Below are 20,067 nucleotides of genomic sequence, written 5' to 3'. Positions count from 1 at the left end.
CAAACAAGCAAAAATCCCCAAGAGTAGAGTAAAAAGAAAAAGCAGGCCCTCTTAATCGGATGGGTGCGGTAGAATAGGGAGTGTTTTTGTTTGTCCTATCCTGGCATTACAATGTCAAACTCTGTGTGCTTAGATTCCATAGGTAATGAGCCATGCACCTGGGTTACTGTAGAATCATCCTTTACTGTGCTGTGAAAAATACAGAAGTAATGTCTCAGGCTTTCCAAAGCTCACTAGTTATCTTAGCTAAGTGGAAACAAAGTTAAAAACTAACACTTTCAAACCACTGTCCTCATGCAATCAAAAGCTGGCCCCAGTTAAAGAATCTATTACAACATATAGTCTTATGAAGCAGCTCTCAGCTAGAACAAATAGTTTCTCTCCTGTCATAATTTGTTTTCCTTAACATTTATAATTGTAGAACTGGGTCTAGTTATACAAACATCACAGCTGCTTTTGAGGCTGAGGCAGGGGGATCACAAGTTCAAGGCCAACTTGGTTAACATAGCAAGACCCTTTCTCACATTTTATATTTAAAAAGTTAAGGGTATAACTCAGTGATAGGGCAGTTCCCTAATATGTGTGAATCCCTGGGCTCAGTTATCAGCACCATACATAGACACACTGTATAAAACTTGATAAGCATAGAATGATTAAAACATTACATTTGTATGTTACCTTTTGGTCATAACAAATATATCCTGAGAATTTGATTTTTAACTTTTCCCCAATTTACAGTATATATACAAATGTATGTGCGTGTGCTTTAGATGATAGATAGATAGATAGATAGATAGATAGATAGATAGATAGATAGATAGATAGATAGATGGATGGATAGATGGATAGATACAGATATATATCTTGCGTGTTTTTCCTTGGATGTGAACTCAAGAGTATGGGGAGTGGGGAAGATGTGAAAGTAGAAGGGAAGGCCATCGGAGAGAGGGGAAGACAGAAAGACTAGCGAGATCAGTATTATCAAAATCTGTCACTTGTATGTATGAAAATATCAGTGAACCAGACCTGGTAGCTCAGGAGCCTGAGACAGGAGGATCATTGCAAGTTCAAGGCCAGGGACAATCTTATTAGACACAGTCTCAAAACAGAGTAAAGCAAAATCTGGGGACATAGCTCAGTGCTACTTGGCTAATGTGTAGAAGATTCTAGATTCAGTTCTCAGTTCTGTGGTGGGAGGGTGAGGAAAGATCAAAAAGAAATCCCATTGTTTTGTGTAACCTATATTCTAATATCCAATGTGAATTGGATAGAAAAATGTTTATTTTTGAGACAGGATCACACTATTGCAAACTCATTGTCTTAGTTAGGGTTTCTGTTGCTGCAACAAATACCATGACCAAAAGCAAGTTGGAAGAGAAAAAGGTTTATTTGGCTTACACTTCCATATCACTGTTCATCATTGAAGGAAGTCAGGGCAGGAACTCAAACAGGGCAGGATCCTGAAGGCGGGAGCTGATGGGAGAAGCACGGAGAGGTACAGCTTACCTGGTTGTACTCCCACGGCGTGCTCAGCCTGCTTCCTTATAGAACCCAGGACCACCAGCCCAGGGATGCACCACCCACCATGAGCTGGGCCCTCCCCCACCAATCACCGATTAAGAAAGTGCCCCACAGCTGCATCTTATGGAGTCATTTCCTCAACTGAGGTTTCTTCCCTTCAGATAACTCTAGCTTGTGTCAAGTTGACCTAAGACTGACTAGCCAACACACTCATGATCTTCCTCCCTCGGAATCCTGAGCGCTGGTATTAGAAAATATACACCACTACGCCCAGCAGAACATTGTATAAATAATAAGTAAATAAAAACTAGAAAAGGCTAGTGGCATGCAGCGGCTACAGGTTTCTGGGGCAGAGGGCTGGGAATCTGTCAAGTCCCAGCAGCTCCCATGCCTGCCATGAGTTTTGTGCTTGCTGCTCTAGCTGTGAAACTTGGACTGGCTCTTTCTGATCACCTTGGGCTTGACCATCACTGCCAATACCTGGCCAGGGTTTTGTCCCCAAAGGTGTCACATGAAACATGGAACAGAATCCATCAGTCAGGCATCCCAAAGAGAATCCAAGGAATAGTTACTCATCTGGGACAAAGAGAACCAGATAGGAAAGAAATTTACAGCAGGTCTCTTAAGAAAAACGCAGAACCAATGTTTCTGGCCTTGGCTGTGAGTCAGGTACTTGGTGTTATGCAAAGATCTACCAGTTGCTGTTTGCAGAGAAAGAGTATCAGCTAGCCTCTGAGAAATGAATGAAGGGAACTCATCCAGGACGAGACAGATTTAGTAATGAGTTCTCCCATCACCCGTCTCAGCCAAGAACAACACGTACTACTTTCTCCAGAGACCGAACTCTTCTTCCCTTCTAGGAGGTAGAGGACCACGTGAAGCAAGCAAGCTGCCTAGGCTCTCAGATGAGCAGTTTCCACTAGCAGTCTTTTGAAATCTGCTCATAAAGAACTGCACAGAGCACTTGCAGGGTCACTGCAGGCTCTGGGCATCAGGAACAACATCTCTGTAAAAACAAGCTAATCTGCACTGGCAAAATGACGGGCAGTAAAGATGTCACCAAGCCTGAAGGCTTGAGTCCAACCGCCAGGACCCACATTGTGAAAGGAAAAAGTCCACACGTGCCATAGAAAGCACAGCCATATGCAAAAATTCATTCATTCATTCATTCATTCATTCATTCATAATTTAAACACACACAAGTCAGTCCTGTGTCAGTCTCCTGCCTCAGTGCAGAGTTCTCCTTCTGGTATTGATATGCTCAGCCGTAGTCCCTCCCCACTTCCCGGTAAACACCACTTGAAATTGTTTGTCTCTACAGCAGTGCTGAGCAGGGTCTCAGCCTCGGTTTGGGAGGGGTAAGGAATATCTGAACTTCTCATTTCAGCTTAACCTTGACCTTCTTCCTTCTTTTTCACCTCAGATCATCCAGCCCCTCTTAGAACTTGACCAAAATAGAAGCAAGTTAAAATTGTATATTGGACACCTGACAGCCCTCTGCCATGACCGAGACCCCTTAATCCTCCGTGGACTCACCCCACCAGCTTCTTACAATGCAGATGGTGACCAGGCAGCTTGGGAGAATGAGCTGCAGAAGATGACCCAGGAGCAGGTAGGTCTTATTTAAGCTGTGGGCCAAGCACACTTCCCTGTCTGGATGTTTGGGGGTAAGGACGTGGTTCCAGGAACTGTGTGTGTGTGTGTGTGTGTGCGCGCGTGCGTGTTGGGTAAAAATGTGCATATAGCAAGTGTGGGTATATGTTCATCATGTACACATGTGGAGTCCAGGGGCCATCCTTATATGTCATTCCTCAAGAGCTTTCAGCTTTCTTTTCTTTCTTTTTTTTTTTTTTTTTTTTTTTTTTTTCAGTCAGTATCTGTTGGCCTGGAGCTCACTAGTTTGGCTAGGCTGACTGACCAGTGAGTCCTAGGGATCCTCCTGCCTCTCCCTTCCCAGCTCTGGGATTACAGTCACACACCACCACTCCCCAGCTGTAGCATCCAGGATGTATTTACAGTAAAGCCCACCGCTCTGGTGGCCACACTGGGGAGTATGCAGAACAGAGGACACTGGGGTACTACATTAACCTGAGATTCTAACTCTGTGAAATCAGCGTTTACCCCAGAATAAGAAAAGGTTGGGAGGGAATGAGGGATCGGGACACGGCTGGGATACAGAGTTAATAAAATGTAACTGATAAAAATAAAATAAAATAAAAAAAAGATGTTTAAGAACCCTAAATAAAGTAGGTTTGTAAAAAAAAAAAAAAAAAGAAAAGAAAAGGTGAGGAAATACATGTTTAACTCGGCACATACTTCAAAAATATAATTCTGTGTGTGCGCTCTGTTGATCTGAAAATAAAGAAAAATATAAATCAATTAAAATGATTTTGGGGGCCTAAAGAAACAGCTCAGTTGGTAAAATGCTGCTGTACAAGCTTGAGGATCTAACCCCCAACACCCCCACCAGTACTGAGAATCGCATCTAGAACCTTCTACACATTAGCCAGGTGTCACTGAGCTACATCCTCAGAGCTTGCTTTACTCTGTTTCCAGTAAAGCTAAGGGTGCCAACCTAGAGCCTAACTCTTCTGGCTTTCTCTTGGGAGACTTAGGATATAGTTAGCCCAGCCTTCTACGCCAGGAACTGTGACCCATCCAACCCCCTAGCTCTGTTGAAGCAGCAGCTTGAAGCTAGGTCTGGGGGGGGATCTCCAAGGGGTGGTGGACCCCAGGACAGCAACAGCAGGTAGACGGTAGAGGTGTGGGAGTAAGAATCTTCCAAATGGGCACCGCAGTTCTCACAGAAATGGGTGTAGGGAAGAGAATTCATCCTCAGCTTGGTCTTTCAAATCTTCCTCACTTCCACTTTGGACTCCTTTATGGTCTCCTGCAAACAAAAGCAGATATGAAGTTATTACAGGAAAGGCCTTGCCCTGTAGCATTCTTTCCACAGGGCAGTACGCTCCCTCCTTCAGCCAGGTGAAACATGGGCTGGGGGGGCGGGGAGGGATGGGTTGAGATAAGGAGCATACCTGCAACAGAGAAGGAAGAGGCCCAAGGACAAGTAAGGACTGGGAGGAGTGGCCTCAGCCAGGTTGGTCCCACCTTCTCCTGGCACCCCTCCGGTGAGCACCCGTTATTCTGTTTTGATTTTGTGGAGAAAGGTGAAGGACACGTAAAAATACGCTGTCCCAGCCGTGTTGTATTGTAATCAGCATGGTTGTATTACTGGAATTGTAAGGGTCAGAGCTGAGCCCTGGAAGCCGCAACACACCGGGCTTGGCCAGTTAAACAGACAAGTAACAGTGAAAAGCAGAAAGGGGAAGTTGATTCGGTTTGGCCACATTGAGGAGAAGAGCAGAGTTCCAAGGACACAGCCTTCCTCCAGGACATCTTCTGGGTCCTAACTTGATGTTTAGGTTTAAAAACAAGGCAAGAGGCACACAACAGCAGTCCCAGTCAAAGCATGTTCCCTCCTGTCATTGTCTCAATTCCAAGCTTCTCTGTAAAGTGGGCTGACAAATGTGTCAGAACCTTTTCAGGCAACAAGCTTCTCTGACTGCCACCAACTTTCAGCCTTTTCTTTCTTGCAGCATGAGATTTTGGGGAAATTCCAACTCCTTGGAGACCGTTGTTCCGATGATCTGATAACCAAAGAGAAAGGCATGAGTGTCTCTCTAGAATATATTCATTCTTGAGCTGGAGAGGCGGCTCAGTGGTACAGTGTTTGCCCTGCCAGCAAGAGGCCTGCAGTTTAGATTTCTCAGAATCTATAAAATGCCAGGTGGATGTGGCCGTGTAATCCCAGCCTCAGAAGGCAGACAAGGGAGCCCAGAGCAAGCTAGCTCGCAAAACTAGCTACGTTAGCAAGCTCTGGGTTTCACTGAGAGACCCTGCTTCAAAGAACAAGGTAAAGAACTAATGAGGACGACTTCCTATATTGACCTCCAACCTCCACAGGAAATTCATTCACTCATGCACATTCCCATAAGGAAAGGAAGAAAAAGGAGTATTTTCATTCTTGCAGGCACAAATGGTTATGCCATGGATCTCCTCAGCTTATAGCTAGATGAAATTTTGAATTGTTTCCCCAACATCTCCTCTGTCCCCACCCCTCACCCGATAGCCACCATTGTTTTACCAAGGTTCAAGATTGTTTACCCCACAGTCCCAACAGGTGTTTGAAATAAGCCTTTGGAGGAAGTGCTGTCCGGCTCAGAGTAACTTCCTCTGATCAATAAAGTACTGACCCGGAAAGTTAGCCTGCCATAGGGTTCCTACTGAAATGGCGGCCACTGAAGAAAGAGCTTGGGTCAGGGGCTTTTGACAAGTTGCTGTCATGATCCTCCAGCTGTTTTTAGGAAGCTCTGGCTATATTACAACATACTGGCAAGTTTTTAATCTAAACGACCATTGGAAAACTGACATAGTAGTACATGCTTGTAACCCAGCACCGAATCAGAAGCTCGAGATCACCCACACTCGTGTCTCCTGAGACATCGTTTGAACCTGCCTCGATCATAAGGAACAAAACAAAACAAAACAGGAAAACAGTCGCTGGGTAGAGTTGGCGTGAGCTGATACTCAGTGAGAAGGCTGGACTGGAGACTGTGGACTCCTTCATGTCTGGAGAGCCAGGGGATTCTGTCAAGTTGAGCTGTATTCTAACTTTTATAATTTGTTCAGAGAGGTACAGTGGTGCATACCAGTAATCCCAACACTCAGGAGACAGAGGCAGGAGAATTGCCACAGGTTCCAGGCTAGCCAGGGTTATATAGCAAGACCTTGTTTCAGAAAACAAAACAGTACAAAAAGCGTTTTTGTTTAAGTCCTTGTTTCCATCCTTTCCCTTTTGTCTGCCAAGCCTGTTTCATCACTACTCAAGGAAGCTCAGCGCCTTGAGTCCAGTTTACTTAGTGACCTCTTCTCTCTGTGTCTCGACAAACCAATACTTTCCAGATAATCCTCCCCCTGTTGCTGGGTAGAGGTGCTCGCTGGAACTTTCTGTCTCCTAAACAGAACTAGCTTCCTAGGTACTCGGACAGTATTTTAAGGCTCCCAGTATCTTCTGATCCTCAAGAAGTGTGAGTCCTTGTGAATTTCATACCCGAATCCACTCATTTTCCCGTCCCTTGTTAGCTACCCTCTGCACCATGCAAAGCTTCTTTTATCTAAGACCCTCAAAGTCAGCTGTAAGACCCTGCTCATTGTTCATTGCTGTACAGTCCACAGAAAAGACAGATTTTGAAAACCACCCAGTGAATACTCCTTGGCTTTGGGGAGCACATAAGTGATTGGGCCTTAATTTGTACTAACCCAGAAGGAAAGTGAGGGTTGAAAGGGCTCAAATTTCGGGTTTAAGGAGAATACTGAGACAGACGGACCTGTTTATACGAGATCTATGAGAGGAGCTGTTAACTCCATAGACTGTAGCCACTAGTGGAGTTTCTAAGGAGAACTGAGGCCCACGTGGCCGAGCAAGAGCCCCTTCCTAGATACTTTAGAGGAAGGCAGGAGGGAAGGCGGTTGAAAAGCTTCCCAGTTGCTGGGGTAATAGAGAGTAGTCAGTGAAAAGAGTTTCAGGTGGTCATAAATGTATTTCCCAGCTGACCATTACTAGGGCTGAACCAGGGCAGGGGAGACAAGAATCTAGAGAAACCAAACGACTATACTTGTGAAAACTGTCAAAGTCCAGCCAAAGAGGGGAAGCTTTATAAAATAATATATCCTGACTAACAAGAATCACCTGAAAAGCAAGAGCAAAACATGTTATGTACCTTCCCATGCCCTCCAAGGAAAATATCATGAAAAATCAAATTATACCCTTGAATGATACCATAGAAAGACATGTTGGGCACAGTGGCTCTTAGCTGTGATTCGAGAGGCTCATTACAATGAATCTAAGACCATCCTGGGCTACTTACCTAGCTCCAGGCCAGCCTGGGCTATAGAACGATTCCGTCTCAAAAAAAAAAAAAAAAATCAGAAAAGAAGCAAGATGTTCGTCCTCATCCATTTTTCCGTTGCTAGAAGCACAATGCTACACCTGAGTAAATCATAAAAGAAAAGTGTATTTTGGTTCACAGCTTTGGCCAAGGTCAAGGACCTCCATATAGTGATGGCTTTCTTGCTGGTAGCATCCCCAGGCAGTGCAGTATATCACAGGGCAAGAGACAGCAATCACAGGAGAGATTTCCCCAAGATGGCTTTGATAGCACACCCAATTTGGGAATAATGCATGAATCCGTTAATCTGTTAGTTGTGTAAGTGAATTAATCCAGGCAAATGGGTGAAGCTCTCACCTCTGAAAAGTCCAATTCATTTCACCTTTTCTCTTTTAGTAGGAATTAAATTTCAATCTAAGTTTCAGAGGCAGCAAACTATATTCACATTGTATGTAATAATGTTCCCTCTGCTACCCTGTATTTTCAAATCTCTTGACCAAAGAAAAAGAAAACCAGTTGACTTATGTAAAGTAATGGTTCCCTCGTTTTAAAACACAAGCCAGGCCTAATGATGCACACCTGTAATCCCAGCACTCTGAGGGGAAGAGGCAGGGGATCTCTGGCTAGTTTACAAAGAAACCCTGTCTTGAAAACAAAAACAAACAAACAAAAAGCAGCACAATGTCATTACAGAAGAAAGATAACAGTAATGGAATCAAATAGAGCATCCAAAGTCTAGCGCTGTCACTTTCCGTTTCCCCTTCTCAGCTCCAAATTATAACTCTTCCTAGGATTACTTGACCTTTTAATGAAATAATATTACTTATTAGCATGTCGACGGAGATGGTCTGGAGTAGTGGCTATGAAGGAGGTGAGTGTTAGAACTTCTCAACAGAGTGTCACTTAGCGTGGACTTGCCCTGTAGTCTGGGTAAGTCTCTCAATTCCATAGTTGTTTCATCTTAAGGTAGTTGTACATTTGGCACCTGTTTGTAAACAGCCCATAATATTAGAAAGAATAAAAATTGGGGGCTGGAAAGTGCTCAGTGCTAAAGAGCACTGGTTGCTTTTCCAGAGAATTCCAGTTTGATTCTCAGCACCACATGACGGCTCACAACTTTGTAACTCCAGTCCTAGGAATCTGGTGCCTTCGTCTGGATTCTGCAGGCACTGTATGCCCATGCTTCAAAGACATACATGCAGGCAAACACCCAGACCCATGAAATAAAGGTCACTAGCGTAGAAAGAATAAAATGTGGATTTTAATATATCAAAAACATAAATAAATCTTCTCTTTCAAAAAGACCCAGAGATGAGAATATAAATACTCAGAGTTAATAGACTGAAAATTAAAGGCCACGACCTAGAACAGATTTGAGGCAGAGCCTGGGAAGAAGTTAGAAAGTAAAGTTTTGTCATTCTGTTAGAATTCACAATTGTTCCATATAGAAAATGCAGTGATTGAGGTCAGCCTTCAAATCATATGTTCCTGGGCATTTTCAGAGGAGTGGGGGTTGTCTCGGGTTCTTGGTTTATTTACTTAGGGTTCTTTTTCCCCCTGGGTTGTATTGTTTTATTGCTTGGGGGTTTTTTGTTATTTATCCATTTTTGATTCATGCAGTCTACTCTGGCCTTGAACTTCTGCGCTTCCTGTTGACACCTCCTAAGCGCGGGCATACACTATGACTCACTTTGGTGTTTTCTTGGGTATGAGAGATTGGCTTCAGTAGAACTGGACAGAAGGCGTGTGCTTATCCGTGTCATGTGCTGTCAGTGGCAGCTGAAGTACACTTTGAGATTAAAGCATAGGACTCTTAGAGTCAGCTGGCTTTGAGTGTGCCTCTTTGATCTGTTTTCTTTTTCTTTTTGTTTGTGTGGCTTCTGTTGTTGTTGCTGCTGCTGCTGTTTTTAAGACAAGGTCTCCTAATGGCACCCTAGCTGACCTGAAACTTACTGTGTAGATCAGGCTAACCTCAAACTCCTAGAAGTCCACCATGCCTCTGCCTTCCAAATAAAGGTATGTGCCACCACACCCTGCTGTGATCTTAGGCGTTGTGACGTCCTTGCTGCCTCATTTTCAGTGGGCTTAATTCTGTGAGACCCAAGAATCTGGCTGATTGAAATGTTTCTCTTGTTCTCTAAGCATGGGAAATTATGGCCCTGTATGCCTAGTCCTAGTGGTCTTACTTTCTTTTGTACTTCCTGTTATTCCTATCAGTGCTATGATTCAAAGAACATAAAAATGGAGTCAAAAATTATTTGCAGGAAATTCTAGGTTTCCTTGTGCAAGTTTTCACCTGCCTTTGCTTTGTTTGGTTGGTTGGATTTTTTTGTTTGCTTTGGTTTGTTTGTTTTCAAGACAATGTTTCTCTGTAGCTTTGGCTGCCCTAGATCACTTTGTAGACCAGGCTGGCCTTGAACTCACAGAGATCCGCCTGCCTTTGCTGGGATCACAGGCGTGCACCACTGTGCCTGGCTCGCCTGACACTGTTACTTTTTTTTTTTTTTTTTCTACTTCTAGTTCTTGTCCCTACTTGTGTGTAACTATTTTGTTGCTTGCTGCTTGTCTGTCTGTCTGCCTGCCTGCCAGGAGAGGCAGTCTCCCCATCATCCAGGCAGTCCTTTGTACTAGGTAGGTACATGAGGATGGCCTTGAACTAAGTCCTTTGTCTCCCTCCAAGTGCTGAGATTAAAGTTGTGTAACACCATAGTTGTCATGTATATGTGTATGGTGTGTGTGTGTGTGTGTGTGTGTGTGTGTGTGTGCATGTTCCCATGTGCGGGGGAAGTACATGTTTATACACATGTGTGGAGTCCTGAGGTTAATGGTAGGCCTCTTTCTTGGTTTGTTTTCCACCTTATTTTTGAGACAGGATTTCCTAATGGAATTTAGAGCTAGCCTACATGATCAATCTCACTAGCCAATTTGCTTAGGGATCCTCTTACCAGGCTGGAAGTAGAGGTGGGCTGTCTTGGCACCCACCTTTATTTGGAGTCTGAGGTCCAAACTCTAGCTCTCTTGCTTACAGGAACAGCGCTTGAACTGTTCAGCCATCTCCCCAGACCCACATCACATTACTTCTTAAGAACTATTCCAAGCATTCCAAAAACTGCAAAAGTTGATGTAATGTAACCTGTGGTGTTTTAAAAGAGGGCGATCCCCCATTGGCTCCGGGTCTTGACGACTTGGTCCCCAGCCGGAGATGCTATTTGGGAAGGTTTAGAAGGTGCAGCCTTACTGGAGGAAGTCCGCCAGTGGGGAGAGGCTTTGAAAGTTTCCGGTCAGCCTCACCCTGCTTCAGTTGGCCCTCTCAGCTGCATGTTTGTGGTCGAATTGTGAACTCTCAGCTTCTTGTTCTTTCTCCTACGAGGTGCTTTTGGTTATCACAGCAACAGAAAAGAAACTAATATGAGACCCTATCTCACAAATATAAGACAGGAACCAGGAGATGTCTTCAGTGCTAAAGTACTGAGGATCTAAGTTTGAGCCCCACTGCCTATCCAAAAAAGCCAAGTGTGAGGCTGAGGAGGTGGTCAGAGGATGAAGTCCTTTCCAAGCATGTGTGGGGACCAGAGCTCGCATTCCCAGAACCCACGTAAGTCTGCATGTTGTAGCACATCCCAGTGCTTCCAGAGGAGATAAGAAGCAGAGTCAGGGACTCCCCAGAAGCTCATGGCCAGTTAGTCCAGGGTAAGCAGTGGCAGGCAAGAGACCATATCTCTAACAAGTTGAAAGGTAAAGATGTACTTCTGAGATTGTCCTTTGACTTTGACATGCCCACATTCACACACAAACACACACACTGTTTATACATACATACATACATACATATTTAAATAGGAAATAAACTTAAAATTTTGAAGCGAGATGGTGGTGGTGGTGCATGCCTTTAATTCCTATACTCTGGAGGCAGAGGCAGACAAATCTCTGTGAGTTCAAGGCCAGCCTGGTCTACAGAGTGAGTCCCAGGGCAGCCAGGGCTACACAGAGAAACCCTGATTCAGAAAAACAAAAATTGTTGCTGTTGTTGTTATTATTGAAAGGTGCTGATGCACATCAATTGTAATCCCAGCTGTGGGGAGGCGGGAGCAAGCAGAGCCCAGGGCTTGCTGAGAAGCTAGTCTATCCTAGTCAGCAAGCTTCAGGCCAGTGAGAGACCCTTTAGGCTGGAGCTGTAGCTCAGGGATAGAACACTTACCTACCATCTCTAGGGCCATGGGTTCAATCCCTAGTACTGCCAAAAAGGGTGGGGTAGGAGACGGACAGCTCTTGAGGGATGATACTTAAGGTTGTCTTCTAGCTTTCATATGCACATGTATGGATGCCCTGTAAGTGCACAGACATGTTTGCATACACATACAAAATTACAAAGTTGAAGACGGGTGCTTGGGCTAGGTAGAGAGGTGGCTCAGCAGTTTCGAACGTGCTGCCTTTTCCATACCCAGGCAGCTTACAACCACCTGCAACACCCTGTATGGGGGGATCTGACACCTTCCGGCCTCCAATGGCACCTGCATTCATGCACGCATATTTTCCCAACACACACACATGCATGTATATAAGCAAATACCTGCTTTTCATCGTATGTCAGTATTTTATTGTTTGAAGGGCACACCTCACCTCCAACCTCTCTTTGAAGCATTAAAGCAGTTCAGTGATAGATTCTATTAAAACATTAAAGTGGATGTCCCCCTAGAATACAGATTTTTTTTTTCCACCATAAATGGTAGCTTCCTACCAGGAGTTGAGCCACACTGGAATGAATTTGTATCAGTGAGCTGCTCTGTGGGTCACTGAACTTGAATTCTAATCTCTATTCCCAGAACTTGGTCCCATTTTTATTTTTCAGAAAATAGTGTGCCTGGCTCAGGCCTTGTCTTCTTGGATTCTTTTTTCATTTGTTCTCTCCAACTTCTGGGTAATGTGCATGCATCCCTCCTTTGAAAGCAGTGGACTCAGGATTGACCATGCCGGAGCAGCGCTAAACACAGATCCTGGCAGTCATTTCTGTCACTCGGGGCTCATCAGTCATTGACCACAGACACGACATTCCATTCTTCCCTCTTGGATGGCTTTGCCTGGTTGCTGTGCCACCCAAGTGAGCCAAGTGGACTCAGGAGCCGGTTGGGGGCAGAGCCTGAGAAACAGCAGGGAATAAAGAGAGCAAGAAGAATGGTTCCTGGTGGGTGACAGTCTTTGTTCTGGTTCCCAGCCTCAGTGTTTGTGGTCTGCTTTTCTTCTTTTTGTGATGTCTGAACTTGTTTTCTCAGCTCAAATGTTCAACTCTTGTGGAAAGCCCTGAGAGGGGCAGCCTGTGTGAGGCTGCACAAGGCAGGGCTAGCAGTCAAGCAGAGACTAGCAGAGCCCTGAAGATAAATGTGTTTGCCTCAGAACCGAGCATAGGAATGTGCGCATGTTGTGTGTGTCTTGACACATTTATGAAAAATACATAGTACAGTAGACTTACTTTTCTTCTCAGCTCTGCTCTCACACAATCTGGCATTTTCTTTTTCCAGAGTATTGGATGCTGAACCATCTGGCAATGAAAGCTTATTATAAAAAAATAAAAACTGAGACTGGAGAGATGGCTCAGCTAATAAAAGTGCTTGTACAACAAGAGTAAGGATCTGAGTTTGACCCTCATACACCACACCCCACATTAAAAAGCCAAGCAAAGGGGCATGCAGGGAGGTGAGCGGAGGGTGCCTGGGTCTTCAGTGACGAGGAGGGATATGGCATCGAGCTGAGTACACAGCGCATGAGGAGTTCAAAGCTGGCCGTGGACCCGAAACCCCTGCCTTGCTCCTGTGGATATTCCCAGCACTAAGCTGAGGAAATGGGGATTTGACTATAGAGACTTTCAGTCAAAAATAGCACTTCTGCATTCTTGAAACTGCGCAAATGTTAATAAATACTATCTTCCGTTCATTCTTAGTGTAGAATAGTATGGCGTTCGGTGTGTACAAGGAAGAATATACAAAGGTACAAAACTACAGGTTAGAGCTGAGAATAACCTTATCTGTGTCGTTGGGGGAGGAGTTACCAATTAGGGGACCTGTATTCTGTGTGCGTCTGTGCACACACACACACACACCATTCTAGACAAGCAGTGTTGTGCAATTGTGATGCTTTGAGGGTTGCCCGAGCCCAGGCAACAATAGGGAACCTGAACTGTTAAATACACAGACTTTTCCCCTAAGTTTGTTCTAGAGAAGAGGATTCTGTCATCTCTGTCTTGATTACCTGTCCCTCACTGCCACACCTGACACTTTCCGACTAAGAAGCTCGTGGTTCTCCGCACCCACCTACTGCCGCAAGCTTACAGGCTTCCTGCACCCTCAGCTTTGCAACAAAGACACCAGACCTTTTTCACACCAGAGGTTGATTCGTGTGTGTGTGTGTGTGTGTGTGTGTAATGTGTTTTAATCGTAAGCATATCCCTGTCCCACCCCACACTGCTGCCATTATCCTCTTATCCCCTCCCCCCTCTCACCTAAACCCTTTCTTCCTGCCAAGTCACTGAGGCCTTACTTAATTAGTTCTTATTCTCCACTGGGCTCTAGAGTTCTAAGATGTGAATATTTTCAAAAATACAGAATATTTTGTAACTGGCACAGCTCCGTACTGTAGGGACAGCAATACCTTTTAGATCCCCTAATTGCCTGATTTTTTCTTATGTGTGTGTTTGTGTTCAAAGGAGCCCCATGAGAGCTCTAGTGGGGGCAGTTATTTACCGCATTAGAATGCCAATGAGTTTTTACAGTGACCGTGGTAGACAGAAGTCTGTCATCTCCAGTGTCACCTCCCACAGATAAAGCTGTCCCAAATAAGACAGGAAGAAAATGTATTAAGCTGAAGCCAACATTGGCCTGTCTGTCGCCAACGTAGCCCTCTCTGTCACCGTGGTCCTAGTGCCTTAGAAGCTTTAGAAATTCAAGTTTTCACTCCAGTCATGGTGTTTGAAAAATGTTACCATTAGTTCTTTTTCGTAGTTTTAGATTTTTTTTTTTTTTTAACCAAAGGTTTGATGGTACTGACCTCACTGGAACTATCTAGAAATAGAAATCACTTAAAGTTCTTCAAGATAGTGTCTACTGTGATACACGCCACAGCCTCCCGCCTGAGCGCATGAAGGTGACAGTGGCTGTGTGAGCTGGCAATTCTCTAGGAAAAACTGGTGTACATTTTCAAATAGAAGTATGAGTAAGACCACACCCTTCTCCCATGGAACTCAACTTCTCAGGACAAAATCAAAAGAAGGGATCCTAATCCATAAGCAGTTTTCAGTATACGCTCAGGCATTACTGCCATTTCTCACTACATGCATCACCACCACCCCGACAGGGAAAATACTGACACGGCCTCCATGCCTGGCCAAAAACTCCCAGCTATTTTGAATTACCCGCCATACTAGCCACTTAGCAGGCATTCTAGCCATGGTTGTTGGGACCACTGCCATAAAGTGCCAAGAGCCTTCTGATTCTGAGTCAGAAAGATGGGACCAGACCACGCTACTGTCATTCCTGACATGGAGAGTTAGAACAAGATACAAATGGTCAGCGGGTTCCACAACATTGTCTGCCAACAGCAGTCCTTTAGCTTCTTCCAGCTTAAAAAACAAAACAAAACAAAGAAACATTGACTAGGAAGCTCACTTAGAAATTTTATCTTCTCTTTCTGAAGACTGGAAACCTAAGATCAGGGTGTTGGTTCTAGGATCTTTGGCTCTCTGTTGCAGACTTCTTACTGTGTCCTAGAATGATCTAGCCTGTATACCTGAGCCTCCCTGATGTCTTTGCATGTATCTAAACTGCTACTACCAGTCATATAGGTTAGGGCCTGCACTGAAGGTCTGACTTTAACATAATCACCCTTGAAAGGTTCCATTTCCCAGTATAGCTATACTTCTAGGTTCTAGGGAGTAAGGCTTCAACTTGTAATTTTTGGCTGGACACAGCTTAGTCCATAAAGGCATCGTTAGGACTACTTCAGAGTCTAATTGCTGTTGGGCCACTGTTTCAGGTTTTGATTAACTCTACATGCCAGCTATAGAAACTGCATTCCAAATAAGCCCTGAGTTTTTGCCTGCCCGAGGTGTGGGGGGGGGGCTGCAGAAGTTACATGCGTGAGTCACACAGCAACCCCTAAGGGACACAGGGAGCCATGTGAGCAGCACTCAGTGACAGGGTCTTTCCTGAAGACCCTTTGTGACCCTTTGTGTCACAAAGCCACAACACCACTAATGAATGAAATCAGGAATGTTGTGGGGGGTACAGTGATCATTCTCCAGTACACACCACAAAAACTGTCTTACCGCCTGCCCTCCCTTTGATACAAAAGGCTACGAGGCACAAAAGAAAATGCTGAGCCTGGCATATGCTCACTGGCTGGAAAGGAGCCTTTAAGTTTAGCCCCAAAGATCAGGTTCTGGTGAATAAGAGTTTTCATGGGGTCCTAAGTGAGAAATAATGGATTTAATGTTATCAGGCTGAGTCCTGTGTTTTTAAATCAAACTATGAGCCAGATTGCAGACAGATCCTATTTCCAACTTGGCAAAAAAGCATGTGATGTGATGGGGACTTTAAGCTAGTGTAATGGACTGGGCATGGTGCCCGCTCCAGTGGTCCTAGTTCTACCATCGTACACACACGGTGTTAAAGCAGCGGCATCCTCCAGACTCTCTGCCTTCATGCTATTTGATACACGTAGAGTCTATGGGAAGTCACTCTGCGTTTGCAAGGCTGAAGCAAAACTAGATCAGATCAACATTCATTCCTAAAGGAAAGTGTTCCACAAATGAAACTCAAACTGCAAAGCAGAAGGAATCTTGGGAAGATAGAGTACGGCCTCTCTGGCCCCTTCCTGCTGCTAAGACCCGGAGCAGGTGCAGTGGAGTTCTCAGGAGCTGAACTCCCTCAAGCTAGAAATAGCTTGCGCCTCCAGCTGGGTATCACTGTTTGACTCTCACTAGATAAGGCAAACCAGGGACGGGCTCCGCTTAGTCAGACATCAGGAAGTCTGGGAAGAATCTGAAGAGCATCTGTCTCCAGACAGTTGAAGCCAAAGAGGTGAAATGTCTCATCCAAGATAGGAAAGCCAAGTGGCAAATTAGGCTTCTGTTTCAGGTACTGGCCACTGCTGCCCTTGCAGCCTGGGAAGTAAACTCTCTGGGTGTGCCCTCCAGAGGGAACTGACACTTTTAAATGCAGAACACCCTGTCAGGATGCTCCCTTCACACTCAGGGCCAGCTCGGGCCGTGTGTCAGGGTAGTGCAGTTGAGTGTACCGCACAGTCTGTGGGTCTTCCTGGAGAGAAGAGGATAGTAAAGAATAAGGAATATTGGAGTGCTTATTTAACCCCCTGTGGGGCTGTAACTTTGCCAACACATCATTTGTTCCTTGTAGGACAGTCCTATTTAGTGTCATGCAGTGGTCCCACGTACATTGGGATAATTGCACGGGGCCATGTGCAGCTTTATCTGGGCTCAGGTTTATTTGGGTTGGCCTTCTCGGGTTATATGCAGAAGAATGATTCCAGCGTTTCTCAGTCTCCCCTGGCCTGTGTTTAGCTGAATCTCCCTTTCACTTCTCTTGAAGTCTGAACCCACCGTCTCTGTATCTGGCTCCCTAGAAGGAGAGCGTTAAGTGCTTGCTTTGTCTTCTTGAGTCAGGCCAAAGCTGTGTAAGGGTGGAGATCTGAGCGCCATGGCTTTGCCATACTTCTTGGGGAGCTGTGCTGATAGCATGGAGAGCCTTAAGTACTCATTGAGCCAGATTAACTGGAAACATCCCTAGAGCCTCCGTCCTGCCCTTCTTGACCTGAGTATTGACTTCGAAAGTCCGAGATTTAAGAGATTGTGGGAATATTTTTCCTCACTCCCCAACCTCTCTTAAGGAGCTTTCAAAATGTACCCCATACTTTCTTCCCTTCGACATACTAAAAATAGTAACATGCAACCCTGCCCCACCACATCCATTCGAGCCACATCAGACACAGGCATTCATTATCACTGTGATACTGACATCTCACCCCTGTACATCGTCATCCATGAAATGGCCATGTTCACCCAGGGACCACTTGGATGAGCCCACCCTGACTCCAAAGTTTGATCATTAATAGACCCCTTCCATGGTTCTGTGTCACTGGGCCAGGAGTATGCACCCCACTACAGGAGCGTCCTGTCATTTTCTCCAAGAGTGACCGATCCGATGATACGTCACTTCATTAAAATTAGAAAGAAAGTTCAGCAAGGTGACCACAGAAGCCTTTTCAGTCGTTGCCTGTCACTGACACTAATGTAGAACACGCATGTTGGGCAGAGCAGTTCTGGGAACAGACGTGCACATGCCACGGTGGCCACGGCTTCCCACGTGGCCAGAGACATCGGCTGGACATGCAGTGGGCCTCATACTGGTTCTGCACTTAAAGCTCAGCTGCAACAAGGCCTTATTCTTACCACCCTGACAGCTTCAGCATTAGATTTCCTAATCCATTGTTTGGTTTGGGGGGGGGGTGTTTTCTTCATCCTTTCCCTTTTGACACTCTTCATTTCTGAGAGCCAAACCAAACACATGGGATTGGCCAGCCACCCTGCCTGGGTCTGTGCTTCCCAGAATATTGCCATTGTTGTGATAGATCCCTTCAACAAGAGGGAGGTTTTCTTTCATTTTCATAATGGTGGGCAAGTCTCAGTTCATTTCACTTAATAGATGAGTGAAAGATAAGGTGAGGTGCTGCCAAATCAACCTAAAAACAAGACATTCAGAATTCTAGACAGTTGGAAATGTTTGTTTAGACCGTGCCACTGCAAGTCCATATAAAGCAGATCCCAGGCATGGTGATGTCCTTATGACTGCCTACCGCTTGCCTCAGGACTGTGCTTCTGATCAGTAAGCCACCAGAGCTAACTGGCCTATTCTTTGAAGGTGACAGTATACCACAGTTCCTTTAGTCTGCCGAGGACCTTTCTCTGTGGAAAGTGATTCCCATTCTCCTGCCATTCAAAACTAGTGCTTAGGATACCAACCAAAGCACTGTGAATGCTCTACGGAATCTCCTCTGTTCCCGCTTTCACCTCTCGTAATCGAGGGTGTTGCTGTGCGCCTCCTGTCCTCTCTGGCTCTCTACGAATTTAGAGGAAACCTAGCAGTCTACCAAGAGAGACAGACCTGGGGAGTTGGTAGAGGCACAGTATCACAGAGGGCACAGAGGTTATCTCATCTGGGACAGAGGCCCTAGCCAGGACAGCAGCTGCATTTTAGACGTGTCTGTGTGTAAGTGTGTTAGAGATTAAGACATTAGTATCTTAGCAACACTTGCGGATAGCGTGCACATGCATCTGGAAACTGGAGGTCCGGCTTCTGACCTATGGGCAGTGCATGCAAAGTTTCCTGAAGTGAGTCCTTCCCATCCGCCTAGCACCTCGGGTACCTCTTCAGGCCCATGTCTTACCTCTGGAGGTAAGGTGGAGTCTGGAACCTGTGGGTCTTACTACTCCCTCCAAGCTATGAGCTGAAATTTCAGGATTGTTGTGCTTTGACTCTGCAACGTGTAGGCCAAGTATTTCTATGATTAGGTGTTTGCCTGGCTTGAGGTGTGGGTGGGAAGGACAGGAATCAAGGCAGAGGTGGGAAGATCCAGAGTTCTAGGCCAACCTGGGCTATATAGTTGACTCCTCGATGTTTGCTTTCACTCAGCACGAGGGCTGCTGCTACCAGCTGTTGTGTTTTCAGGGCTGTGGCCGAGGACCTCTTTGTTGGGTTTTAGGTTTGGCTTGGGGAGGGTGGACATTTGAATGTAACCCAGGACCTTAGGCATGCTAGGCAAGTGCCCTGTCATTGGGCCACAGCCCTGGTTCTAAATTTATTTTCAGCCTTTGAAAACTAATTGTAAAAATAATGGCAATCTAACATTGAAGAGTCCAGTTACATTAAGGCATATGGTGAGCATTCATCCAGTACATGATTAACAAACACTATGTTCCAGAAATAAAGTGTTGGAGGCAACACTGGAATTACATGGTTTTCATGCTTCAAGGCAAAAAAGGAAGGCAGAAGTTCCTTCATAGCAATGCATAAACCAGTACTTTTTGGGTGAAAGGGTGTCATTATTAACCTGTGGGGAAGCTGTAAAGCCTTCAGGATCAAGCTCTAGCTTCACTTGGCCCCGATGCTAATAAACTCTACAGTGTGAAAGCAGTGACCAGATCCCTGTAGGAAATAGCTCCCTGAATGAGAAATCACTACACTCTCAGATCCCTCCAATCTGGTAAGCTTTATGGTCTGTTCAGAAGAGCAAAGTAGCAGTGTATTCCATAGGTTTGAGAATTTGAAACTGGGGGGCTCATTTGTGTCTCCATAACTCCTGGACTGCTGCTGCTCTGGGTCATGGCACTATAGGGCAAGTCTGGCCAAGACGAGGCGCCATTTCTGCTTGATCCACCACCTCCGGGCACCGCCCTCAACCGTTTTACCACTCCGGCTGCGAAGCCCGGGTCCTGCTTAAGCCAAATTAAGCATTTCTGTGTCATTTTGTGCCTACCACCAAACCATCTGGGAGAGGGACTTAGCTGAGCCATGCCAGCCATTAACTGAATTTA

The 20,067-nt window shown here is 45.3% G+C and overlaps 1 protein-coding gene across 11 annotated transcripts in view; it reads left to right on the top strand.

Moving 5' to 3' along the window:
* Erc1 (ELKS/RAB6-interacting/CAST family member 1) overlaps positions 1-20,067 on the top strand; it is a 270,194-nt gene that overhangs the window by 243,206 nt on the left and 6,921 nt on the right. For 5 of the 11 annotated variants that reach the window (XM_060384052.1, XM_060384050.1, XM_060384047.1 and 2 more), the window contains one exon: positions 2,945-3,133. In XM_060384052.1, coding sequence (XP_060240035.1) covers positions 2,945-3,133 — 189 coding nt within the window. Of the gene's footprint in view, positions 1-2,944; positions 3,134-9,989; positions 10,116-20,067 lie in introns of those variants that run through there. The other 6 variants (XM_060384056.1, XM_060384057.1, XM_060384058.1 and 3 more) reach the window with 2 other exon arrangements.

The sequence above is a fragment of the Meriones unguiculatus genome, chromosome 5 (assembly GCF_030254825.1).
Source record: "Meriones unguiculatus strain TT.TT164.6M chromosome 5, Bangor_MerUng_6.1, whole genome shotgun sequence".
Classification (NCBI taxonomy): domain Eukaryota; kingdom Metazoa; phylum Chordata; class Mammalia; order Rodentia; family Muridae; genus Meriones; species Meriones unguiculatus.
Note: the sequence above shows the minus strand (reverse complement) of the source record. Positions and strands in the feature narration are given on the sequence as shown.